This window comes from Eucalyptus grandis, chromosome 7, assembly GCF_016545825.1.
Source record: "Eucalyptus grandis isolate ANBG69807.140 chromosome 7, ASM1654582v1, whole genome shotgun sequence".
In the NCBI taxonomy this organism is placed as follows: domain Eukaryota; kingdom Viridiplantae; phylum Streptophyta; class Magnoliopsida; order Myrtales; family Myrtaceae; genus Eucalyptus; species Eucalyptus grandis.
The window spans coordinates 12,311,294-12,339,244 of record NC_052618.1 but is presented as its reverse complement, the minus strand read 5'-3'; the positions used below and the strand labels follow the sequence as shown (position 1 = coordinate 12,339,244).

Below are 27,951 nucleotides of genomic sequence, written 5' to 3'. Positions count from 1 at the left end.
TTTTCCTTTCATTAGCCGTGACGTCCACACAAAAGATAATGAAGAAATAGTATAGGAATCACCTAAGACCAATTAGAACTAGACAACCAAGAAATAAACATTAACCATATTGGGAATAAGATTGTAATCAAGAAATAATTAAGATTTTTGTTGCATGACTTGATCCTTATCCAAGGGGAATCAAACACGAATGGCATGAGAAGGCAATATGATTGAGTGACGTGGGATAAAGAGGGACATGTGAAATTACTTTGCGTCCTTTGTACAAATTATGCATTCTTTAAGCAAAGTCTCCATCAACAAATTAAATTTTACATTGGATTAGGTTCCTGAGAATTGTTATATGGAGTTGTAGACATCACCTAGACCGTGGAATTTATAAGAAGAGAAATTCTGATTAAGTGCAAAATGCCAAAATTTTATTGGTGTGTATGCAGTAACTGAATGGTATTCCAAAAAAGTCGAGGATAGAAAGAATACATAGGTGATGAGAATATAATGGTGAAAATTGCAAGAGTTATTGCATAAGATATGTTAGTTCCAATTAGTTAGATTTGAAGCAGAAGAAATATTAATTAGATAAAGCTATACATATTTGATTAGACAAAACTTAAAGTTTAGAGGATTTGATAGGAAAAAAAATGCTCAAACTTAGGGATAAAAAATATAGTTTTATCATATTAATGTAGCATATAGGGAATACGAGACAAGTGGACTTGGCCTTCAAATAAGGACACGTCATGAAACAAGTTGAATTATGGGGACAAACCGAGATCACACTACCTTGCCAATAACATGCATGAGCATGAACTTGAAGAAGAGAGACAGAGAGATTAGCATTATTTCCAAGACCATGTATTAGGAAGCTGATTTCAGTGAACTACATTAGTCTCTCTTCTTTCACATGCTATATAAGAGTTAATGGTGGTCTGGGTTTGAGTCCGAATAGAATATTAATTTATCACGTCTAGTGTTTGGTGACATTCTCCGGACTGGATTGACCTAGATACATTTGGACAAAATGCTAGATAAGAAATCTGGTTTAGGGGTGGAAGAAACTTACATTGAATATAAAATTTTAGAAATTAACTTAATAATTCCCATGCACCAAGAAAATCCCATATTAAACAAGACTCACCATCCTTGGCGTTTGTCACTGGCGGTACACCACCAACACTCTAATAGCCGTCCACCATGACAGTTCCTTGCTCCGGTTTCTTCGAGCATCCTTGCTGATGCCATGGTTCACGGCTCACTTGGAAGGCTCGAGCTCACCACCTCATCCATGGCTCCCTCTCTTTCTCAATCAGTTTTTCAGCTTTTCCACCACCACTTAACATATGATTACCCAATCTCGGCCTCCATTGTTCCATGATCTTTCTTTTGGTTGACTTTGAACTAGGCGACTTGATGAACGCCAGAGAGATCTTCCTCTCATTCAATTTAGAATTTTGTTCAATAGAAGACATGTCTGTGGAAAGTCGTCACGCTCCCAAGGTCGATCTTTGAAAGTCGTTAAGCTCCCCTGGTTGACAACAGTGGTCAACTACATGAGGATTCCGTTGGAAATGGATATTTAAAGATTTTCAAACAAGAAATTTTTTAAAGATTCTAAATTCTATCTTAGGTTGCACCAAACATTTAATGACATATTTCTACTATCCAGAGGATATATGGAGGATTTCAGATCCCCTTTTATCCTATTCTATCATATCCCAATCCCAATCTGGTCGATTGAACATAGCCTTATAGGTTACCACATGCAATATACTTCCCCTTAAAGTGCGAAAGAAGAAAAATGATTAATATTGCTTGAGAAAGTTGTTGTATAGAGTTAATACAATATATCATGCCAATCACATATTAAGAGATAATGTGATTCATAATGGATCCAACTCAAAAGCAGAAGTTTTTGCACGGTTTTTGCATATTATAAATGACTCTATCCGTCAGGTCATCCAAAAGATATTCAATATTTTTACTATTGATTCTTGAACCGTCAATGTTTCCTACATGTATGAGCAGTTCGTAGTTAAAACAAAAGCCAACCTTCCTCCCTCCCTCCGCTCTTTTGCACAGCCTCATACATAGATGGAGTCGCACAAGCATTTCAGCCATCCACCCAACGTGATCCTTAGTCAAACCTAACAAGGGTTTCGCCATCCAATTCAATGCTCCGGACCCGCCGCCTCCTTGTGTATTTCGTAAATCGAAGATTAAGATCCTTGTACCAGTTGATTGTGGTCCTTTGGGTTTCCTGTTTCAGCTTCCTTTTCTTTCTCTTTTTCTGATTCCGAAATGATTTTGAAATTTATTAAAAATTTATTTAAGAATACCCTTGAGCACGTATTGCCAATTTGATCTCCACATTTATTTTTTCAAGCATGATGGGAAAAGAAAATATTCATTTACAAAGCCATAGTTAAAAATGCACAATTACCTTACCCAAGTAACTACCGAGAAAAATTGAATTGGAAATGATCATGTCCACTTTTTTGCTTATGCCAAGAATATGCCCCATATAGGAGTCACAAACCCAGTATCAATTTCAAATGGAGCTAGCACCACTTCTAAAAGAATTAGGAAGAGATACATGATCAAGCACGAATGACTGGCTGAAAGAGCGTGGCAAAGATCATCAATGCAGAAATGCAAGTTAATGAACGCACAGCTGCCCATGCGAAAAGAACCATGTGTTTATTAGCAACATTGCCGATTCATAGGAAGGGCTGTCATTACACCAGACAGGGAAATTTATCCAGGAAACCTAGGAAGATAGCAGCACCATCCACACAGGTGAGACAGAGACCAACAATCCTCTACTGAAGATGAGAGACAGGAGATAGCTAGGAAGAAGGTCATGCAAATCGAATTGCCATGCTCACCAAAGCTTCCGAAAGATCTCCCCGTTTAATTGAGAAAGGAACTCCTCCACCAGGACAATGGGTGGAAGGTAAGACGGAATTTACCGAGTTAATTGCATAGCATAGCTTCTTGAGGCCAAAAGGACATTTCAGAGTTTTTAAGACTAAAACCACGTCTTATGCGATGAAAGTAACGGGATTGCATATCAAAACACCACAAACAGCCAAGATTCCTGCCAAAAGCTTAGCAGAGTCAATATAGTACAAACTATAGACAGGAAGTTCAAATACTAAATGTGTATAAGAAAACATAGCGTTTACCGGCTAAACTCCTTTCCAAAAAATTAAACACTAGCTCACATTGGGAAATACAACTTCACACATTTTCCATCTCCAGATGTGCTCTGTCAACTGTTCTATCAAAAAAGTGTACAATGTCCTAATAGATGACACAAAACCATGTTGTAGATGAGAGCACCGATCCAAAACTTGGTGAGTTCCGCCAATGAACATGGAGTATCAACTCTGATCTATTTAAAAAGCAATAAGTACACCAAATCTCAATGAGCAAGAGAGATTCCAACTCCATGTTCAGCTCAGTTGAAGTAAGAATTTCCAGACTAATCTCAATGAGCAACAAAGATTCATAAAGCCAAGGCTGACCAATGACGATGACACAAAAAATGTACAGTTATTGCAAGCACCATGTTGAACTAATGTAGCAACTCAAGGGCTGGCAACATTTCTGTACTGGCGACAAACTATTTGATTACTAATGTGACTGAGATTCTCCATACTAAAGAAAGATTCCTATAGCGGCCAGTTCAATATTTCAAAAGAAAACCTTTTACAGTTGTGCCCAACAGCTTTCCTTGTTACGTAAGCTTTGGCCTTTGTTTTCTTTTGATGACATGGAAGTGCATCTTATGCGAGTAAAACCCAACTCTTGATATGTACCTGTGACAAGCCAAAGAGATAGAAGTTCATACTTTAAACTAGTAGATGGAGTAATCGACATAGAAAATCTGTGATAAAGGGCACGTTTTATGCAGCACTGATATTCCCAAATGACAGCCAAACCTCATTCTACTGCAACAAGCAGATGATCCCTTGAGGATTAGACTTAAATCCACAATTTGTCAAGTGATTTGCAACTGTTTGTCCCAACTTTTTTTTGCCAGTTATGCACGGCCTCGGCTTCAAATAGAGGCCATATAATTGTTGTTCTCGGCACGATTGACACTGTCGGCACGTATTTGTGGCTGTTCCATTTTAGAGCGGAAAAAAGAAAAAAAAAACACATGAGTTCAAATCTTACCCAAAAAAAAAAAATGATGAAAGCCATTTCTCCTGCCATTCTTTGACTCCACATAAGATCATTTAAAACCTTATTTCTCTTCACATATATGAGAGGACAAAAAGCGTAACCCGGGGGATGACTGTTCTGTCACACTAAGTTTAATTTAAGTTGATGACCAATTTTTTATTATGAAAAATGGACGATCCCAGATACCTTAGAGATTATAATAGAAAAACGAAAGCAATGGCAAACTCACTTGATTTTCCCAAATTCTCTTCACACTCACTGCACATCCCCCACGAGTCATTCCCTGCATAGACGAAACAGAGACACTCAAGTGGCCGCACACCAAAAAAAAATAAAAAAAATCGAACCTTTAGCTCGTGCATTCACATAAAGGGGGCCGGAACGCACCACAAGCCGAATTCGCCAAGAGGAGCAGCGGAGCTCGGAACGCACCGCAAGCGGAACCTCGTGGGAACCGGGGGAGACAGACGGGGCTAGATGAGGCTCGGGGTGCGGATGCGGTCGGCATAGATGCAGTGGAGCCTGTGGGCGATTAGATGAGATGGGTGTTTGGCACCAATGATTGCATCACCTTTGCCAAAACTCCTAGAGGATTGAGTGAAGCTTGATTTGAATTTGTTGCCAGGAAAGTGATGACCACTATAAGAATTTCTTCCTTATATTGAGTCATCGGACCTTGAACTTTGCGAATTCGCCCGAAGATCAGTTTGATATGAGGGAGGGAGGTAGAAATAGAGAGATCTCTCCTCAATCTCTCTCTACCTCCCTCCCTCATATCAAATTGATCTTCGGCGAATTCGCAAAGTTCAAGTCGACTCAATATAAAGAAGAAATTTTTATAGTGGTTAATACTTTGCTAGCAACAAACTCTTACCAGGCTTCACTCAGCCTTCTAGGGGTTATGCCGAAGGTGATGCTATCATTGGTGCCAAACACCTATTGGCATCGGCAATGCAGTGATTGGGCGATGTAGTGGGAAAGGTGGAAGACGAAGGGGTCAAGGGAGGACGGAGATGAGGATAGAGAGAGAGTCTTGGATATGGTTGACTCCATCGAAGCTCGCCTTCTCTCTCTAAACTCTCCCTGTCAGCCTCTCAGTTTGAGCAGAGCCACGGGACGGGAGCGAGGAGATGAACATGGCCATGAATTGCTGGCCTCAATAGATTGACTTGTTTTAAAAAAAATCTTTTAATAAAAAATGAAAACCTTAGGTTTCTAGAGTTAATTGATCTCAAGCATGCAAACTAACCACAATGCTAGAGTTGTTATTGCCCATACACTGATCAAATTACAAAATTCTGGGGACCCACACTAGCTCACAATGGGAAATACAACTTCGCACACATTTTCCATCTCTAGATGTTCTCTGTCAACTGTTCTTTAAAAAAAGTGTACAATGTCCTAATAGATGACACAAAACCATTTTGTAGATAAGAGCACCAATCCAAAACTTGGCAAGTTCAGCCAATGAACATGAAGTATCAACTCGATCCATTCTAAAAGCAATACGACTAGCCCCTAAAAGTAAAATAAGAGATTTTTCATTCAAATCCAACCATCGATCTAAACCTAAGCATTCGGAAAGAATAAGAAATGAGGATTCTTAGAGTCTAACACTACTTATCAAATTAAATTGTTTAGTCAAATTAGGGACCACAATTCAGTCTCCATTGCCATGAATATGGTTTTTCCACAAGAAAGGCTAGCAAAAGCAACATATTTTATCCTTCATAATTTGCCCCTTTTTCCCTAGCTGGGTTCTTAGGGTTTGAAATTGATAAATCAATATAATGCATAAGTTTAGTCAGAACAATGAAGTTTTATCTGGTTGTCTTCTCTTGTCATGCATTGTGACTACCAAATTTCCATGCTAGAATAAGTACACCAAATCTCAATGAGCAACAAAGATTTCAACTCTACGTTGAGCTTGGTTGAAGTAAGAATTTCTGGACTACTCTCAATGAGCAACAAAGATTATGAAGCCAAGGCTAACCAATGACGATGACATAAAAAAATGTATAGTTATTGCAAGCACCATGTTGGACAAATGTAGCAACTCAAGGGCTGGCACATTTCTGTATTGGTGACAACTCTAACTATTTGATTATAATCGTGACTGAGATTCTCTATACTAAAGAAAGATTCCTAAAGTGGCCAGTTCAATATTTCAAAAGAAAACCTTTTATAGTCGTGCCCAACAGCTTTCCTTGTTACGTAACCTTTGGCCTTTTTTTTTTTCATCTAACAAGGAAGTGCATCGTAAGCAAGTAAAACCCAACTCTTGATACGCATCTGTGACAAGCCAAAGAGATATAAAAGCTTACACTTCAACCTAGTAGATGGAGTAATCGACACATAAAATCTGTGATAAAAGGCACGTTATATGCAGCAACGATATTCCCAAATGACAGCCAAACCTCATTCTACTGCAACAAGCATATAGTGAATAAAATTGCTTACCTCGAGGGTTATGTACAGTCTTGGCTTCAAATAGAGGCCGTATAACTGCTGTCTCGGTTGTAAGATTGACACTGGCGGCAGGCATTTTGTGGCTGTTCAATGTTAAAGCAGAAAAAAGAAAATAACACGCAGGGTTCAAATCTTACCGAAAACCATCGCTGCCATGGCTGTCGCCTCCAAACACCATCCATTACTACAACACCGCCATCGACCGCCACCGATCGTTCGAAGATCTTCGAACACACAACGTCACAGATAATAATTCAACACATGAACAGCACGATGAAAATATAAAAGGAGAAAAAGATTGAGAAAAGCTCACCTCCGGTCATCATTGTCGAAGCGTTACACAAACTCCGGGCCACTTCTCACAGATAGACCAGCACTGTCGACGACCGAGAAACGCCTCAATGCAATGGACTTCTAATCACGATTGACGATCAAGCGAAACCGCAAGACAGCCATGGAAACTCGTCACCGACGAAGATACAGGCCGGGTGGTGAAGCTTCAATGGAGACCTGGATCAATCAGACTTCTCGGCCAGGGGAGAAACGGATCGATTTTCACTCTCTCGAAGCCTCTTTGACTCTCTGCGTACGGTATCCGTTTCTCTCTCTCTAAAAACGGCGCCTCCGAAGAAGAAAACCGCTGCGGTTAACAGTTAACTTGAGACGCCCTGATGGAATTGGAAGGCAATATCATATTATAACCGACGCTCCAGACGGTTTTCGCGGATGAAGAAGACCTTCGGATCCCCAAAAAAGACGGCTTTAAAATCCCTGCGCTTCCCTCCTCAAAACTACCTTTGTTAGATAAAATTTGCATAATTCATCCATTAACTTTAAATTTATTTCATATGGTCCCTAAATTTTAATTTATTGTACAATGAGGTCCCTAGATTTTCAATATATGTTCAATTTAGTCTATAAATTATATTAAAATATTTAAAATGTTGTCTCCAAATTTAAATTGTTATATTATCCTCACTTGAGAGATTAACTTGAAAAAAAAAATGTAAAAACTACTTTTTGTTGTTAGACCAATCTAGCTATTATAGAACTTATCAAAGGTTCGTTTCAGTGCGTAGATATGAGGAATCAATTATGAATTTCAACCTATTAAATTATATTTTTATCTATATTATATATTGACAATCAAAGCCATTAGAGCATATCGAGCTTCCTCTAGCCAAAGTTAGATTCTATTCATTCGTTCGTCATGCTAGTCATTGATATCTACCGACATTTTTAATACTCGTTTTCCACCTATGTCCAATATACATGCGGAAGACCTTCAAACTTGATTAAGTCTTGAAAACTTAAATATTTAGCAATTAGTAAAATTAAACACATTTTGTTATCATACTAAAAATAAGCTTAACAAGTTTAATTAAGTCAGAAAATCACCAAATTGCTAGGCAAGGGAAGGCCACTTATTCATTCAATAGAAAAGAAATACTTACTGAAAATAAGAATCTTGCTAAATATTTTGCAAAAAAATTATTAAAGGTGCTCATGCTTAGTTAACAAACTGGTATTGTTTGGTATTCAATATTCAGTTATTATAAAGCATATTTTACTTTCATTTTCAACATTGATAAATATAAGTACTGAAAAATTGAGGGCCTTTATGGCTTAATCTCAATTGTTTTTTTGCAACACCAAATGGTCATCGTGTGACCGAGGTTACTCATGCGTTTTCTCATAGATAGAGGCTGGTTTGTTAGATGAGAATGTGATCCGGAATGGCGGATTGAAAGATATGGAGTTGGTAAGCGATGGGGCTTATCAGATAAAGTGAATGCCCCCTTTTCTTATATAAATAAATAAACCTAATATTCAATTTGAAAATTTTGGAGATTTGGTGATTAGGGTTAAATTGAGGAAATTTAGATTATGTTTCAATAATTTGGGAAGAAAAATGCCCATGGCTAAGGCACGGAAAATTGCATGTGAAATGCCCGTACAATTTTGCACTTTTTTTTTTTCTTTTTACTTTTTACGTTTGGATTTCTTTTCTTTAAGTGTATCTGAAATCATTTAAAAGAGTTCATTGAGATCAAAATAAAAATAAAAATTATTTTATCTATGATCCACTAAATTTAAAATTAGCCAGAAAAAAAGGATAATTTTAAAATTTTACAAGCTCTAACTTATTAGTAAAATGAACACGGATCCTCTTTTTCTGTAACACCAATATCGTGTGACAAAATTTACCCATGTATTTTCTCACAAATAGATGCAAATTGTAATCTGAACAATAAAAACAATAAAAACGAATCCAAAATTTTTAAGAAATTACGTGTTGTTGTATTGTGTCGTGTATCGATATTGGTCTACTTAATTCTTATCAAGGTAAAAGAATGAGGTATATGGACTAAATTATGACTTTATACATTGAGTTAAAGTTTAAAAAATTATATTGAATAGATTAAAAGTTCATGCAAGATATTACACATTCGATCAATTTTTACAAATTATTTGTGTAATTATCCTAAAATAAAAAAAGTTTTTATTTCATAAACCAAAATAGCTTTAAAAAAAAAGGGTCCTACAACAACATAATTGGGCGAAATAGGGCTCGTCAAAGGCTTGACGAGATTATCGAGCATCCTCAACATCCGAACATGCAGGTAAGCCGCGATCTCTCTCCGCCGCCGCCTCCGCTGCCGACGCCAACGCCGGTGGTGTCTTCTTGCTCCTCCTCGGAGCCGAGCCAACGCTCTCAATTTGTAATCTTTCGCGTTTTTTTCTCGTGCAGACCAGCGACAGGTTCAACATCAATTCCCAGCTCGAGCATCTCCAGGCCAAGTACGTCGGCACCGGGCATGCCGACCTGAATCGATTGTGAGTTCACTCCCCCCCGATCTTCTTCCGGGTTTGGCGGGTGTCCTTTCTTTGGCTGCTGATCACTGCGGTGTCTCTGGTTTCTTGTTTTCTTTTTCTTTTCTTTTTTGTTCTTTTTTGGGGTTCAGTGAGTGGGCTGTGAACATTCAGCGGGACAGCGATAGTACGGAAAAGCATATATTCAGGAGAACATCCCCCACGAGTCATTCCATGCAGAGATGAAACAGAGACTCTCAAGTGGCCGCGCACCTAAAAAAAAAAAGAAAAAAAAATCGAGGGTTTAGCTCGTACAATACATTAAGTGCGAGAGATATAGAGAGAGAGAGGGGCTTACTCCGACGTCGAGAATTATGATATCGGAGGTGACACCTCTGAAGCCTCGGCTCCATCCATGACCGATTTCGCCTTCCCATCCTCACCGTCGACTCCGCCGCTGCCGCCATGTCCGCCAAATGCGCCGAGAGGAGCAGCGGAGCTCGGGACACACCACAAGCAGAACCTCGCGGGAGCCAGGGGAGACAGGGACGGCGTCGAAGCGAGGCTTGGGCTGCGGATGCGATTGGCGTAGATGCAGCGGAGCCTGTGGGCGATGAGCCGAGAGGGGAGGCATCGGCGATGCAGTGACCGGGCGACGTAGCAGTGGAGGCGGAAGACAAAGGGGTCGAGGGAGAACGGAGATGACGATAGAGAGAGAGAGTCTTGGACATGGTTACAAATTGCTGGGGTCGATAGATTGACCTGTTTAAAAACATTTCTTTCAATAAAAAAATCGCATTTATTCCATGCTTATGATTAAATAGCTAGAAGTGATTTTTTTCCTTCAAATGAGTGATTAAGATAATCTCAATTAAGGGGCTGAGTTTGCCGGCCAATCAAATCTTTATTAGCCGACTTCTTCCGACAGACTGAAATTCTCGTCCTAAATTTGCAATTGATTAAAAAAAAATGCATGAATTAGATTTATACCGTTTGCTTCCTCCTTTGCTTTTTCTACCGTTTGCTTCCTCCTTTGCCTATTGCTGAAGCAAAATTGTTGTTGTCCCTTCCTTGCCACCGTTTTTAGTTTATTTTAAAACCGCTGAAGGAGCGTTATGCAATCTTTTGAGGCCATTTTGCCGTTCCTCCGCTTTTCACCACACCACTCCTCCCCCTTCCTCTTCCTATAGGGTTTCTTAGCAAATTCTAAGGTGAATTTGAGGTCTTGGAATTTGATGTTTGTCGATTCACTTTCGATTGATGCTAGATTCATTCTATTTCTTTTAGTTGCTTATTGTAAGTGGATTTTGATTCAACATCTCGGTTCGTGGCTTTTGGAGGGTAGGCTGGAAATAGATTGTCGGAGTGCTTCAGTAATATATTATCCTTCAAATTGGCTTATCTTTTCTGGTTCAAATGGAATAGTATGGCAGTTTCAATTTTATGGGATTGATGCTAGATTCATTCCATTTCTTTTATTTGCCTATTGTAAGTACGATGAGCTTTGGTGAAAACCACACAAGCCACAACGGCAATAGCTTCACAATTAGAAAAAAGAAAGTTGCCCGTCCATAGGGGAGAGAAAAATTAGAGTTGCAGGTGTGTCTTCGTAAAAGCTAGTTTGCTTTAAGTGTTTTGTGTGTGGTGCAAGAAAATTAAAGTATAATAGTTGTGGGAGATGATATTTTATTGGAGTGTATACTTGTACTACAATTAGGTATAAATGTTTCTCAAGTTTTCTGGTACAGTTTTCTCATATTCTCTCTACAACACTTCCACAACCAATTAGTAATATTTTATAATTCTTTCTCTTTCTTTGCTTTTATTTATTTTTTTCCTCCATTTAGGTTGGTGATGGACGCCGGTTGACCCTCACTAGCACTAGGCAGGCCTAGATCGAGTGAGGGCCGCTATGCCTTTGTCTGGCCAAATCTGGCAAGGGCATTGCGGCCCTCGCTAGATCTGGGCAAGGGACCGAGCACCCACACCCTCACTTGTGGCTGGCGAGGGTCGGCATACATTATAGACATAAAGCCATTTCTTCATAATTACCACTTGTACCTTGAGTTTTTGGCATAAAATTGCACCACATCAAACTGTCAACCTGTGCAAGATCATCCAAACTATGAGGAGGGATTGGAGAGACTTTACTTCTTCTACACCACCTCCGGTCCAAGAGGTTATTATGACCTCACTCATGCTCTACTAGGGTGAATCACTAACGAGCACTTTAATCTCAACTCGTCGTGACAAGAAGTGGCTAGAGCAACAATTAGTAGTTTTACATAATTGTAGTATACTTCCCTAGAAATAATGGCGACAAAAAGTTGATAGAGATTCTTATTACAAATATGGAAAAAGAAGCTGAGATTCTTATTACAAATATGGAAAAAGAAGCTGAGTACAACCATGAAAATGAATTTCCGAAGCACCTCAATCACCACGTTGAACCCTAAAAGCGAGTCACCTGATCTCAATGAGACAAAGAAGCCATACCGATTAATTTGGGAGAGTCATTATCGATATGTGAAAGGGAAAGAGTGTGATCATCTCTCAAAGGGGTGACCTGAAAACACAGGCGCTATAATAGCGAGAATTGTATGAATGAATACCGGATACACGCAAAGGAACAGCACCTGTGTTGCCAAGATCACCCATCGGAGACGCCTCCCTTTCTAGGGTCCGTGCGAAATTGGGTTGTGGTGGGTCTCCTGGCTCGAGCTTTTCTTATATAGGAAGAGTCAAAGCTTGGGGCACTCACAACATCATGTCGCTAGGATGTGCTCATCCTGGCGACACCCCGAGACTGTACCATTATCTTTTAGATGTGCTGTCCCTGCTTGTCGTATATGGACGCGTAACAGACGAAGACACTCCGCCCCAGAAAGAACGGGACCCGCGTGCACAACGCACCCTGTTCTGATCAATCAAATTTTGCAGTCGTTGAGCTCGCTAGAACGAAATCCTGTCATCTTTCTTGAATTTGTAAAGAGGAAATCGAAGCGGTGTATCATCCCCTTTGAGTCATTTTAAAAGGTCTGCATCTCATGAAGCGCGGTTGCTCAAAATACCCTTGCCGGGTCATTCAAGAATGCGAAACAGAAGGCTTGCTCTGTTCAAGAACCGCCTCTGCTGGGTATGTGAATGAGGCTTGCAAGTGAACAATGGGCAAGAAATGGTCATATTACTTGGACTATGAGACGTGCGAAACAACAATTTACAATTTTGTATACCAACTAGAACAAAAAAGTTTAGGGGGTGCTGCAGAGATTTCTCCAACTTAAAATGACTCGAAACATTTACAGAGCCGTAGTTAAGAATGCTCAATAACCTTAACCAAGTAACTACAGAGAAAATCTGAAAAGGAAATGATCATATCCAGTTTTTGCTAATGCTAAGAGTGTATCTCATCTAGGAGTTACAAACCACGACTTTTAAAAGAATTAGGGGAAGATACATGATCATTAATGCAGAAATGCAAGTCAATGCACGCAAAGCCGCTGAAGTGAAAAGAACCATGTGTTTATAACAACATTGCCGATTCATAGGAAGAGACGTCATTACACCTGAAAGGGAAATTTATCAAGGAAACCTACGACAATAGCAGCACCATGCACATGGAGGAGACAGAGACCAGCAATCATGTGAGGAAGGTGCTACTGGATTTTACGGAATTAATTGCATAAAGGAATAGCTCCTTGAGGCCAGAAGGACTTTTCAGAATTTTTAAGACTACAGCCATGTCCTATGACATGAAAGCAACATGACCATGCATCAAAACAGCCAATAATCCCGCCAGAAACTTATCAGGATTAATAGAGTGCTAACCAAATGTGCATAAAAAACATAGAGCTTACCCGCTTAACTCCTTTTCAAAAAGTAAGACGTCTGAAAATTTGTAGCCAAAACGGGCATCCATTTCTAAGGCAGCTTCTCTTTTGCATAGAAAAAACGCATTACATCCACAGTTGAATTTCTTGCCCTATCCTCAAAAGAGCCATATAGACACCAAAAAGCTGTCCGCACTCCACAGTCACAAATGCCAATGAAGAAGTCGACCAAGATTGATCTCAGACGCATTTGCAATTGCTAAAGCATGTAAGTGAAAGAGAATCCAGTACCGATCATATCATTGAAAGCTTAAGGCCAAATTGGGTTGTTTAAGTCAAGCAACCAATGCTGTCAGACCATAACATCAAAACAAGCATTCACGGATATTAAACAGTTGAATCTTTTAGCCAAAGTTCGCACAACAAAAGACTGATCAAGCAGATTTGTCCACCCAGAGAATAATCAAGAAGAGATTCAACAGAAGGGACTTTGACACCCTCAGAAAGTAACAGCAGTACCTCCATTTGCTCTGCTACAAGCACAAAATATTTTTCAATCAGCGCAGAATCAACTGCTTTACTATAACTGGAAAAAATTGTGTGCATAGCTATCAGTGGTATGCTTTCTACCCCGGACAGAAGTTCCCTGTACCACAATGTTCATAGGGACCAGAACGGTCCTGATTATAGGAGCATTTCCTGATCCTCCTTGAGTACCACTATCCCTATTGCACACTCCAGATCAATCACCATTTCGGTCAGGACCATAGTGCCCACCACCACCAATTCCATACCTGTCATCCCTCCCCATACCTCCCCAGCCCCCTTCACGAGGACACTCCCTTCCACAATGCCCAGGCTTGTCACACTTAAAGCACTCTCCACCTCCACCTCCATGTCCACCACCAGAGTCCCGACCACAATCACGACTGCGATCACCATCTGAGTCTCTACCTGAACCTTGAGGCTGAACTTTTTCCTCAATGATAAGTCCATTCATTTCCTCAATAGCCTCATCCATTGCTTGCTTCTCATAACCAAATCCACGAGAGCATCCAGAGAACTTGTCAACCACCCCCTGCATTAAAAATATTCTTATCCGAGGTAGTTTGTATTATATGACAGGGAAAATTACAGATATAAGAGATTGTACTTCCAACTTTTAGATGGAGTCATCAACACAGAAAATGTGTGATAAAATGTACGTTTTATGTGGCAATGATATTCACAAATGTCAGCCAAACCTCATTCATATGCAACAAGCAGATGGTGAATAAAACTACTTATGTCGAGGGTTAGACATAAAGGCAAAATTTGTCAAGTCTTCTGCAAGTGTTTCTCCCAACACTTTTTGCCATCCTTGGCTTCAGATACTGGCCATACAACTGCTATCCCGGTTGTCAGATTGACGCTGGTGGCAGATACTTGTGGCTGTCCAATGTTTAGAGCAGAAAAGAGAGAAAACCATGCCCGGTTCCAATCACACCCAGAAAATGACATTTCTCACACTAATTTTAATTGAAGTCAATGGCGATTCTTTTCATGAGGAAAAATGGATGATTCTTCACAAGTTACGAGAAAGAGAAAAGCAATGGTAAACTCACTTAGACTTAAGCCACAATTTGTCTGAGTGATTTGCAAGTGTTTATCCCCAACTCCTTTTGCCAATTAGGCATAGCCTTGGCTTCAGAAACAGGCCATACAATTGCTGTCTCAGTTGTAAGATTGACCCTTGCGGCGGATACCTGTGGCTGTCCAAAGTTAGAGCAGAAAAATAAAAAACACACAGGGTTCAAATCTTAGCACAAAAATTGATAAAAGCCATTTCTCCTGCCATTCTTTGATCCCACATAAGATCATTTAAAACCTAATTCTCTTCACTTATACGAGAGGACAAAAAGCGTAACCCGGGGGATGACTGTTCTGTCACACTAAAGTTTAATTTAAGTTAATGAATAATTTTTTATTATGAAAAATGGACGATCCCAGTTACCTTGGAGATTATAATAGCAAAAAACGAAAGCAATGGCAAACTCACTTGATTTTCCCAAATTCTCTTCACACTCGCTGCACATCCCCACGAGTCATTCCCTGCAGAGACGAAATAGAGACATTTAAGTGGCCGCACACCAAAAAAAATAAAAAAATCGAACCTTTAGCTCGTGCATTCACATAAAGTGCGAGATATATATATAGAGAGAGAGGGGGGTTACTCCAACGTCGAGAATTATGACATCGGAGGTAACACCCCGAGGCCGCCTCGGCTTCATCCAAGACGATTTCTCCTTTCCATCCTCACCGTCGACTCCGCTGCTGCCGTCGCTGGGGGAGACAGACGGGGCCGAAGCAAGGCTCGGGGTGCGGATGCAGTTGTCGTAGATGCAGCGGAGCCTGTGGGCGATTAGCTGAGACAGGTGTTTGGCACCAAAGATTGCATCACCTTCGGCATAAGTTTGAATGAAGCTTGATAGGAATTCGTCGCTAGCAAAGTGCTGACCACTATAACAATTTCTTCCTTATATTGACTCCTCGGGACCTTCAACTTTGTGAATTCACAAAGTTCAAGGTTGACTCAATATAAGGAAGAAATTCTTATAGTGGTCGATTACTGCTAGCCATAATCCTACCAAGCTTCACTCAACCCTTGGGGATTATGCCGAAGTCCTATCAGGCTTCACTCAACCCTCCGCAGGTTATGCCGAAGGTGATGTCATCATTGGTGCCAAACACCCACTTGGATATGAGAGAGTCTTGGATATGGTTGACTCCATCGAAGCTCGCCTTCTCTCTCTAAACTCTCCCTTTAAGCCTCACAGTTTGAGTAGAGCCACGGGACGGGAGCGAGGAGATGAACATGGCCACCCAATATGCTTACTTCATCACCACATAATCATATCAAAGATAGTAAATATACCAAATGAAATTTCAGCACAGATACATCTCATGTTCCAAAAAATGAGAACCTTAGGTTTCTAGAGTTAATTGATCCGAAGCATACAAACTAAATACAATGCTAGAGCAGTTGTGCCCACACTCACTAAACTAGACTTGACCGATCAACTTACAAAATTCTGGGGACCCACACTAGCTCATAATGGGAAATACAACTTCCCCTACATTTTCCATACTAGATTTGTTCTGTCAACTGTTCTATTGAAAAGTACAATTTTTTAATGGATGAAACAAAACCATTTCGTAGATAAGTACCAATCCAAAACTTGGTGAGTTCCACCAATGAACATGGAGTGTCGACTCTGATCCATTTAAAAAGTAATACGACTAGCCTCTAAAACTACAACAAGAGATTTTTCTTTCAAATCCAACCACCAACGTGCATCCAAGCGTTCAGCAAGAATAAGTAATGAGGATTTTAGAGTCTAAAACTAGCTATCAAATTAAATTGTTCAGTCAAATCAGGGACCACAATTCAGTCTCCATTGCCATGAATATTGTTTTTCCACAAGAAAGGCTAGCAAAAGCAACATATTTTATCCTTCATAATTTGCCCCTTTTTCCCTAGCTAGGTTCTCAGGGTTTGAAATTGATAAATCAATATAATGCATAAGTTTAGTCAGAACAATGAAGTTTTATTTGGTTGTCCTCTCCTGTCATGCATTGTGACTGCCAAATTTCCACGCTAAAATAAGTACACCAAATCTCAATGAGCAACAGAGATTTCAACTCCATGTTGAGCTCGGTTGCAGTAAGAATTTCTGGACTACTCTCAATGAGCAACAAAGATTCATGAAGCCAAGGCTGACCAATGATGATGACATAAAAAATGGTATAGTTATTGCAAGCACCATGTTGGACTAATGTAGCAACTCAAGGGCTGGCAACATTTCAGTATTGGCGACAACTCTAACTATTTGATTATAATCGTGACTGAGATTCTCCATACTAAAGAAAGATTCCTAAAGTGGCCAGTTCAATATTTCAAAAAGAAAACCTTTTATAGTCGTGCCCAACAGCTTTCCTTGTTACGTAACCTTTGGCCTTTTTTTTTTCCATCTAACAAGGAAGTGCATCGTAAGCGAGTAAAACCCAACTCTTAACCCAACTCTTGATACGTATCTGTGACAAGCCAAAGAGATATAAAAGCTTACACTTCAACCTAGTAGATGGAGTAATCGACACAGAAAATCCGTGATAAAAGGCGCGTTATATGCAGCAATGATATTCCCAAATGACAGCCAAACCTCATTCTACTGCAACAAGCATATGGTGAATAAAATTGCTTACCTCGAGGGTTATGTACAGTCTTGGCTTCAAATAGAGGCCGTATAACTGCTGTCTCGGCTGTAAGATTGACACGGCGGCAGGTATTTGTGGCTGTTCAATGTTAAAGCAGAAAAAGAAAATAACACGCGGGGTTCAAATCTTGCGAAAACCATGTTGCCATGGCTGTTGCCTCCGAACACCATCCATTACTACAACACCGCCATCGATCGCCACCGATCATTCGAAGATCTTCGAACACACAGCGTCGCAGATAATAATTCAACAAATGAACAGCACGATGAAAATATAAAAGGAGAAAAAGATTGAGAAAAGCTCACCTCCGGTCATCATTGTCGAAGTGTTACACAAACTCCGGGCCATTCTCAGAGACAGACCAGCACTGTTGACGACCGAGAAACGCCTCAATGAAACGGAGTTCTAATCATGATTGATGATCAAGCGAAACCCTGAGACAGCCATGGAAACTCGTCGCCGACGAAGACACGGGCCGGGTGGCGAAGCTTCAGTGGAGACCGGATCAATCAGACTTCTCGGCCAGAAATGGATCGATTTTTCACTCTCTCGAAGCATCTTTGACTCTCTGCGTACGGTATCCGTTCCTCTCTCTCTAAAAAACGGCGCCTCCGAAGAAGAAAACCGCTGCGGTTATCTACGGTAACCGACGCTCAGGACGGTTTTTCGCGGATGAAGACCTCACGGATCCCGAAAAAGACGGCTTTAAAATCCTTGCGCTTCCCACCTCAAAACTACCTTTGTTATATAAAATTGCATAATTTATCCCTTAACTTTAAATTTATTTCATATGGTCCCTAAATTCTAATTTATTGTACAATTAGGTCCCTAGATTTTCAATATATGTTCAGTTTATTCTATGAATTATATTAAAATATTTATTCTCCAAATTTAAATTGTCATATTATCCTCACTCGAGAGATTAACTTGAAAAAAAAAATGTAAAAACTACTTTTTGTTGTTAGACCAATCTAGCTATTATAGAACTTATCAAACGTTCATTTTAGTGCGAAAATTTGAGGGATCAATTATGAATTTCAACCTATTAAATTATATTTCTATCTATATTATATATTGAAAATCAAAGCCATTAGAGCATATTGAGTTTCCTCTAGCCAAAACTAGATTCTATTCATTCGTTCGCCATGCCCAGTCTTTGATATCTACCTACATTTATAATACTCGTTTTCAACCTATGTCCAATATACATGCGGAAGAGCTTTAAACTGGATGTCAGTGTGCCTCGGGATCCTGGGTGTCTCGGAAACAAAGGGGTGCGCACGGCTTCGGAATGGTGAGAAACAGCGGTGACAAGATGGCCGAAGGCGTGGGGAGGGCGACGGGGGAAGTCCTCTGTAGTGATGGCGCAGAGTTTAAATCGGTGAGGAAAAGCGACACCAACTCCTTCAGTAACCGTAATTGAAAAAATCGTCGTTTCCCTCTCAACCTCTTGGCCTGAACGTGAAGTCAGTTACAGGTGAGTTTCAAAGCCTTGACTGCGATTAATGGGTGGACTTGGTGAATTCAATTCTGATGGGCTCGAAGGGAATGGGCTGCGCAGAGTGGACTCAGTTGATGAGTTTGTCTTGGGTTGTGCAATTTTTTTTTTCGGTAGAAGGTAAGAAATATATTAAGAAGAGCCAAATGTAAAAAGATCTCGACACCGGTAACTTGCACTCCAAATGTAGTAAGAAAAGGAGTGGAAGGGTGACGAGATGCAAAAGCATGAGGCGGCACAACAACTTACAACAACAAGGCCAAACTAAGCACGGCTAGCTCGCCAGGTTATGAAACGAGAGACAAAAGTAAAGAGGAGGCCAGCGTCGGATCAAGGACCTACGGGTCCCCATTGAAAATAATCGGGTCTAGACTCCAACTTCTCTGCGGCCTTTGTTTCGAGATTGTCTTCGACGTTCACGAAGGTGATAGCCTTGTCTCGGACCACTTTGAAGAGGTGGTTCTTGATGGCCGGAATTGAGAGATTTGGTGCTGTAAAGATGATGTCATTCCTATTTTCCAAATGATGTGACACAACGCGCCAAAGAAAAAACGGGTTATGCACTTATAGAAATCTTTCCCCATCAAATAGGTAGTTGCCCATCTGAAATTTTCCCCCTAACCTCTGTTGCGCCAGGGTAAATTGCATCTGGACGCCCAAAAGAAAGCAACGTTAGCCGTGACATAGCAGTCAAAAAACAAGTGGTCAAGAGAGTCGGGCACATTCTTGCAAAACGCACGAGGCAGCATTCCCAATTATACCATAGGCGGAAGGAGGTCTGGGTTGGAAGCCTACGCTTGGCCATGAGCCAAGATTGAGTTGATATCGAGGCACTATGGCGTTGTCCCATACGAAGGAGTACTAGTGGACTGCTTCCTCTTCTTCCTGATGTAGTTCCACGCCGATGCCATAGTGAATTGGCCCGAAGAGCTTTCTCGCCAACAGCAACGATCCGGGTCATTCGTTAGGCTCGGAAGAGGTCGCCCCCACGATTGAAGCACCAACCGAGAGCTTGGCCGGCATGCGAGAGAGGTCGCAACGAAGCTTGTCTAGAGAGCCCTGAGCTATAGTTAAGAGAATCGAGAAGAACGGGTTCAAGGGCCCTCTAGGGTGCCAGTTGTCAAACCACAGAGAGGTTGTTTGGACATCGCCAATTTTCCAGTAGAAGGCCATCCTGAAATTCCTTCTTAGGACCACAAGCTCTTCCAGGCCCAGGATCCAGATGTTGGCTTCCTAGCAACCCAAAAATTCTTGTTTTTAAGAACGTGGAGTGGACCCATCTACACCATAGCGCTTCCTTGTCGGAAAACAAGATCCAAATATGCTTTAGCATGGAAGCTTTATTGCAATCTTGGAGCCTTCTAACACCTAGCCCTCCTTCATCCTTTGGAAGGCAAACTTCATCCCAGGCTACCTTAGTACCACCCCTGCCTAGGTTCGGACCTTTCCATAGGAATTGTCTAAATATTTTCTCTATTTGTTCCATCACGGCTGTAGGTAAAACAAAGACACTAGCCCGGTAGGCTTGTATAGCATGAAGAGCGACTTGATAATTTTGAAGCCGACCAGCAATAGAGAGGAATCGGTGGGTCCAAGGCTGAACCCTTGCAGTGATGCGATTGACCAGGGTACAATAGTCTGCTTTATTGATCCTTGAAGTGATAATGGGAACCCCTAGGTACCGAACTGGCAGGCTTCCTTCTCGAAAGCCCAACTCCAAAAGAATATTATTCCTTAGGGAGGGATTGCCACCCGCCAAGAAAATTTCACTCTTGCACGAGTTAGGACAAAGGCCACTCCAAGAGGAAAATATATTTAGAGCTTCCTTAAGGAGAGTCGCCGTAGGAAGGTGCGCCTCACAAAAAGGAAGACATCATCTGCAAAAAGAGATGTGAAAGACCCCTTTGCCTTGCACCTCCGGAAGAACTTGAAATCGGGCCTCGAGGAGTGCTTAAGAATGATCCCTGAGAGCACTTCCATGACCATAGTGAAAAGGTAAGGAGAGATGGGATCACTTTGGCGAAGACCTCAACCGCTCGCAAAAAAACCCGTGGAGCTCTCCATTCAAAGCAATTGAGAATTTAGGAGTGCGAACACACGTCATAATTAGACTAGTGACAGAGTGAGGGAAGCCAAAGGCCAGCATCACATTCTCAAGGAAGCCCCAATCCACAGTATCATAGGCTTTCCTGAAGTCCACATTTATCGCACATCTAGGTAGATAAGGCTCAAGGTGGAAGCTAGAGAATAGTTCCTGAGCCAGCAATATATTGTCCCTAATTCGTCTACCTTTTATAAAAGCAGTCTGAAAAGGGCCTATCGTGTTCTTCAAAGTTAGGGCCACCCGATTAGCTAGCACCTTTGTAATACACTTGTAGATAGTGTTGCAGCAAGCGATAGGCCTATAATCCTCCACAGAAGTGGCGTTGAGCACTTTCGGAACCATTACCAAGATGGTATTGTTAACCTCCCTCAAGAGTTTTCCGGAGTTGAAGAAATCCAACACTGCAGTCGTTACTAAAGGACCAACCGTGTCCCAGTTTTCTTTGAAAAACTCCGCTGTGAAGCCATCCGGCCCAGGAGCCTTTCCCTTAGGCAAAGAGAAGATAGTGTTCCGGATCTCCATCTCTGTAACTGGTTGAGCAAGAAGTGTAGCCTGATCAACCGAAAATGGATGTTGAATAACCTCCCTCAAGTCCTCTAACGAAGGTCTAATAATCTCCCCTTGCGGCATCAAGAGGTCCTCAAAGAACTCTACAAACCTTCGTTGCACCAACCGTGGTTCCGTCACTATGTTCCCTGAAGAGTCGAGGACGGAGAGGACTTTGTTCCTCAACTGTTTTTTGTTGACATATTGATGGAAGAATTTGGTATTTCGGTCTCCTTCCCTGAGCCATCTGACCCTGGACTTTTGCCTGAAGAAGGACTCCTCCGAGGAGCGCAACTCTGCATATATACACCTCTGGCTTTTCTCCACCTCAGCAAGGTTAGCAGAGAAGGGATTTAGCTGTAATTCTGCTTGCGTGGCCTTCATCATCTTCCGCGCATCAAGAGTTCTAGCAGATATATTAGAGAAGGAATCTCTGTTGAGCTGCTTGAGCCGATATTTGAGAGCCTTGAGTTTAGAGACAAGCTTATACATAGGGACATCACTCCCCGGCGCATCCCACACTTGTGAGACAATTTCATTGAACTCCGGGTGCTTCATCCAGTAGTCGAAGAACTTGAAGGGCTTCCTTCGATGAGTCGGATTAAGTACCTTCACCACCATAGGTGAGTGGTCCGAGATTCGGGGAGCAAGGAAGGAGGCTTACGAGTAAGATAGATCCGAGCTCCACTTGGCATTCACTAGAACCTGTCAATCTTCCTTGCTTTCCTAGAATGCCACGAGGACGTAGTCAAGTGTATCTAAAACCAACGAACCTCAAGTCCTCCAGCTCAGCTTGCTCTAAGCATTGTCCAAACTCATTAAAACAAGGGAGCCAATCTTCGGAGCCACCGACCCGGTCCGATGGATCCTTAATAGCATTGAAGTCCCCCAAGACAAGCCAAGGAGTGTTTCGGAGATGGGTGCTTTTCATGATGATGTCTTCCCACAGTGGTCTCCTCAGCGAAAAAGAGTGATCTCCATAAATAAAAGAAACACAGCAAGCCACCCCAGAGTCTAGGCTCTTAAGGTTCCCATGAATTGCACCTTGGTAGAGAGAAGGCTTCAAACTTGACTCTCACGGGGTCCCATCCGACCCAAATTCTACCCACAGGGAAAAAAGTCATAGTTTGCAGTCCAACACCAACCTCTCAATAGAGCTTCGGATATGGAGTTAAAGCGATCCCGTGGCACCTTAGTTTCCACCAAACCAACACAGCACAAGTGGTTCGAAGTAATAAAACTACGAATCTTCGCTTGCCTAGTCGAATCAACCATACCTCTAATATTCCAGCATCCTATATACATATGTACAAAAGAGGAAACGAGGAAGGGTTACCTCCTTTTTGGAGGCTTGCGACGGCTTGGAGTGGGAGCCATTCGAGCCAATGGAGGAGGTGGGTCTGGGGGAAGCACCAGGGGCTTGTCGTGGGTATTCTCCTCCCTGTTTCTCGTTGGAGGAGCCTTCGGCGATAGGCCTGGAGAGGGCCTTCGGTGATTGACAAGGCGAGAGAAGATCATCATCGAGCTAAGGTGGTTGTGAGACTCATTCAACTCCGCTCCACTCCCTAGGCCCGCATCTGGATGGCTAATGGGATCTTCCTCCATTGTCGCGGTGTGGTCATCCACCCTGATTAGTGCTTGAAGCCCACTTTGAGTCCTCCGGGTAGAGGTTGATGGCAAGCTTTTAAGAGCTGCTGCTGTTTGCTTGAGAGATGGTTCCTCTTCTCCAGAGCTGGCCGGATGGTCTAAATATGTCTTCTTGGGGGGGAGATTTGTTCTTCTTCCCTTGACTTGTTTCCATCCAAATTCAGCCTCATTCGGATCTACCACCAGCATCGATGAAGTCTCGGAGGGGCGGGCCTCCCGATGGGGGGGGGATGGGCTGAACTTGCTTCGGCTTTGCACCGCCCTCCGACCCAGTCAAAGAGGCTGCACAATTGTGCCCAAAGGAGCCACACTTCAAGCATTCCGCTGGCTTCCACTCATACTCGATGGCAATCGACCGAACAACTCCGTTTAGTCTTACCTTGGTCAAGTAGAACCTCGGCTTGTTTACTTGAAGCTCCACACAAACTCTTGCAAAGAGATCCTTTGAGATTGCTCGGTGCGTTGATCAACAAATAACGGCTTGCCAATGGTGCTTGCGATGGCGCTAATTGCGGGGCTGTCCATAGGTCAAGAGGTAGGTTCTTCAAGCGAATCCACACCGCACCTTGTGGTTTGCTTCTCCCTCTTCAACTCTAGGAGTGGCTTCCATTGTTGCAAAACAAGTGCAACCCTTGCAACCGTTATATGACCTTATTCCAAAATCTTCCTTCGGAACTCGGGTCGGGGATGCGGAAGAAAAAGAAACCCTGGTCTTCGGCGAAAACCTCAACAAGCCGGTCCCCAAGCTAGCTTGAGCGAGTTCTCCGTGGCTGGAACGGCAAACTCTTCCCTACATAATACCTTGGAGACACTCATGCCATTTGGGATCCACGCATCTAACACTTCTTCAAGAAGATCCACCACAGGGATATCATCCTCAAACGATGGAGGAACAAAGGTAAGGTCATACCCTTTCGCTGCAAGTTTCGCAACATTTGCCCACGTTCGGACAGCCGGGGCGTCTGGTTTTCTCACTTGCTTTTGTGAGGCTTGGGGCCGTTTGGAAGCCGACCTCGCTCTACTTCGTCCTCTTGAGCGCCTATCCCGGCCGACATCTTTGGGACCACGGTTTGAGGTCTCTGCTAGTGCAGGAGCCTTGCCCGTGAGCATGGAGGCTCGGGCCTCCTTGTCTCGATTGAGGGGGCTAGAAGTCCTCTCCAATTCATCTCTCAATTGTGCCGTATTACTCGGCTCACCACCCACATCCATTGGAGCAGCCATAACAATACCCAGCCAGCTAAACCCAGACCTCTACACAGCAGCCATCTAGAGAGGAGACTAACCGGTCGTACGCCTCACACCTCTCGGGTTGGCCGGAAGCAGCAAGGGCGGGCAGGGTGGATGGACCAACAGTTCGTTCAAGAGCAAGGCAGCTTACCTGACGCCCTCCTCCCGCTGCTAGCAAGCCCGAGGCGCACCAGCACTGCTCCTCAAGGGCCGAGCAACGCAGCAGTTCGGTGCAGGGCGTGGCACAGCAGGGTCGGGACAGGGGAGCACCAGCAATCGTTCAGGAGCAGAGCCGAGGAAGGCTTACCAGAGGGTGCTAGGACGCCTGCGAACCTCTGCTAGCAGACCCGAGCCGCACCAACACCGCACCTCAAGGGGCCGAGCAGCGCAGCGACGGGCGATTCTTGTGGAGAGGCGGCTCGATCTCGCCGCGAGAGATGAAGAGACTCGAATCCGTTCGGTGAGGAGCGAGGCCTTTCCCGAGGAGCCGAAGCCCTAATTTTCACACCAATCGGAGGTCTGGATCGGCTGGATCGAGCAGATGAAGCCGGCGAGATTCAGTTCAAAACCCCAGAGGAAGAGAGGCGATGAACAGTACCCGTGCGTGCATTTTGGCTGTCTTGGGTTGTGCAATGATAAGCCTAGGGCTTCGAAATGATTTTCGAACTTAGGCATAGCGTGCAACATGGTCCATAAACTTTAATTTATTTAATATGAGCTGAACTTTAATTCAATATGCGATGTGATATTTGGATTTTAATCTATTCAATATGTTTTAATGGACTTTTGATGTATGTTCAATTTAATTCGTAGATATGTAAAAATATTTAAAGTTTCTTGTGTATCAGCCAACGTGGTAGCCCAATATAAAAGAGTTAATCACAGTCAAGCAATGTTATGAAGAAAATCCTGACTCGATGTGTTTGTATACTTACTATTGCATTGAAAAGTCATGGTTAAAATCTAATATTTCGCAATGACAGTGAGACCTAACATATAGAGATATAGAGAGTAAATACCGATTGCCTATTTTCACCTTTGTTTTTTTTTTTACTTGTAAAAGAAATTACTACTTCATATTTAAATTTACTAAAGTCAACATAAAATAACTAATATTTGAATTTCAATGTCAAGGTGATCAATAACTTACTGGTTTGCATCTAAATTTTATGTATAGTCAACCAATTTACATCTATGCTACAATACATTAAAATGGTGTTTACTAAGAGTAAATCCAAGGAGAGTAGTTTCCAAATTTGTAGGTTATTTGATAACTTGATTAAGTCTTGAAAACTTAAATATTTAGTAATTCGTACAATTAAACACTTTTTGTTATCATAATAAAAATGAGCTTAAAAGGTTTAATTAAGTCAGAAAATCACCAAATTACTAGGCAAGGGAAGGCCACTTATTCATTCAATAGAAAAAAGATACTTACTGGCAATAAGAATCTTGCTAAATATTTTGCAAAAAACTCATTAAAGGTGCTCATGCTTAGTTAACAAACTGGTATTATTTGGTATTCAATATTCAGTTATTATGGAGCATATTTTACTTTCATTTTCAACATTGATAAATATAAGTACTGAAAAATTGAGGGCCTTTATGGCTTAATCTCAATTGTTTTTCTGCAACACCAAATGGTCGTGGTGTGACCGAGGTTACTCATGCGTTTTCTCATAGATAGAGGCTTGGTTCATTAGATGAGAATGTGATCCGGCATGGCAGATTGAAAGATATGGAGTTGGTAAGAGATGGGGCTTATCAGATAAAGTGAATGCTCCATTTTCTTATATAAATAAATAAACCTAATATTCAATTTGAAAATTTTGGAGATTTGGTGATAGGGTTAAATTGAGGAAATTTAGATTATGTTTCAATAATTTGGGAAGAAAAATGCCCAAGGCTAAGGCACGGAAAATTGCATGTAAAATGCCCGTACAATTTTGCACTTTTTTTCTTTTTCTTTTTCTTTTTACGTTTGGATTTCTTTTCTTTAAGTGTATCTGAAATCATTTAAAAGAGTTCATTGAGATCAAAATAAAAATGAAAATAATTTTATCTATGATCCACTAAATTTAAAATTGCTAGAAAAAAAGGATAATTTAAAAATTTTACAAGCTCTAATTTATTAGTAAAATGAACACGGGTCCTCTTTTTTCCCGTAACACCAAAATCGTTTGACAAAATTTACTAGTATATTTTCTCATAAATAGATGCAAATTGTAATCAGAACAATTAAAACGAATCCAAAATTTTTAAGAAATTACGTGTTGTTGTATTGTGTCGCGTATGGATACTAGTGCTACTTAATTCTTATCAAGGTAAAAGAATGGGGTATATGAACTAAATTACGAATTTATACATTGAGTTAAAGTTTAAAAAATTATATTGAATAGATTAAAAGTTCATACACATGCACGATATTACCCATTCGATCAGTTTTTACAAATTATTTGTGTAATCATCCAAAAAATAAAAAGAGTTTTCATTTCATAAACCAAAATAGCTTTAAAAAAAATGAAAAGAAAAAAAGGGTCCTACAACAACATAATTGGGCGAAATAGGGCTCGTCAAAGGCTTGACGAGATTAGCGAGCATCCTTAACATCCGAACATGCCGGTAAGCTGCGATCTCTCTCCGCCGCCGCCTCCGCTGCCGACGCTGACGCCGGGAGTGTCTTTTTGCTCCTCCTCCCCCACGAGTCAAGTGGCCGCACACCCCAAAAAAAAAGAAGAAAAAAAATCGAGGCTTTAGCTTGTACAATACATGAAGTGCGAGAGATATATATAGAGAGAGAGGGGCTTACTCCGACGTCGAGAATTATGACATCGGAGGTGACACCCCTGAAGCCTCCTCGGCTCCATCCACGACCGATTTCTCCTTCCCATCCTCACCGTTGACTCCTCCGCTGCCGCCGCCGCCGCCGCCGCCGCCGCCGCTGCGTCCGCCGAATGCGCCGAGAGGAGCAGCGGAGCTCCGGGAACGCACCGCATGCGGAACCTCGTGGGAGCTCGGCTCGGGATGCGGATGCGGTCGGCGTAGATGCAGCGGAGCCTGTGGGCGATGAGCCGAGACGGGAGGCATCGGCGATGCAGTGACCGGGCGATGTAGCGATGGAGGCGGAACCCCTGTCAAAACGGAGCGGAACCGAAAGCATAGATGAATGGAAACCCAAGAAATGCGTGAACGGAAGAAACTGATACAACTGCAGAGAAACGCGTCAGTTGAACACTCCCTCCCGTTCACATCGGCCCCCACTCGCTGTCCTTTGTCTCGCTGCTAGCGCCAATTTCCGAGCAATACGTCCGTGGACAGGACTTACATGAGCCCAACGAGTATCCACCGTCAGATTTATGGGTCCTGCCCAC

General features: G+C 42.0%; 1 protein-coding gene and 1 pseudogene across 2 annotated transcripts; both read right to left on the bottom strand.

Annotated features, from left to right (window-relative positions):
* Positions 1 to 13,804: 13,804 nt before the first annotated feature.
* On the bottom strand, positions 13,805 to 14,487 carry LOC120296394 (annotated as a pseudogene).
* A 76-nt stretch (positions 14,488 to 14,563) lies between these two features.
* LOC104428315 (copper-transporting ATPase PAA1, chloroplastic-like) lies at positions 14,564 to 27,513 on the bottom strand. Of its 2 annotated transcripts, XR_005553348.1 has the most exons (4): positions 27,390 to 27,513; positions 15,343 to 15,395; positions 14,909 to 15,049; positions 14,564 to 14,735 (listed from the first exon to the last, which is right to left on the bottom strand). XR_005553348.1 is itself a non-coding variant. In XM_039318325.1 (3 exons), the coding sequence occupies exons 1-3, from the start codon at positions 27,469 to 27,471 to the stop codon at positions 14,915 to 14,917; spliced, it is 270 nt and encodes an 89-aa protein (XP_039174259.1). In that variant the 5' UTR covers positions 27,472 to 27,513; the 3' UTR covers positions 14,798 to 14,914. The 2 variants fall into 2 exon arrangements, 1 of the variants encoding a protein (XP_039174259.1); XM_039318325.1 differs by lacking the exon at positions 14,564 to 14,735 and having other exon boundaries at positions 14,798 to 15,049.
* Positions 27,514 to 27,951: the final 438 nt, after the last annotated feature.

Excerpts from the sequence above, each read along its gene's own strand:
- LOC104428315 (XM_039318325.1), bottom strand. The coding sequence starts at position 27,471 with ATGGGAAGGAGAAATCGGTCGTGGATGGAGCCGAGGAGGCTTCAGGGG. Across the intron at positions 15,396-27,389 it reads TCATAATTCTCGACGTCGGA|GGAATGACTCGTGGGGATGT; the intron begins GTAAGCCCCTCT and ends TCGTCTCTGCAG. Across the intron at positions 15,050-15,342 it reads AGAGAATTTGGGAAAATCAA|GTATCCGCCGCAAGGGTCAA; the intron begins GTGAGTTTGCCA and ends GGACAGCCACAG.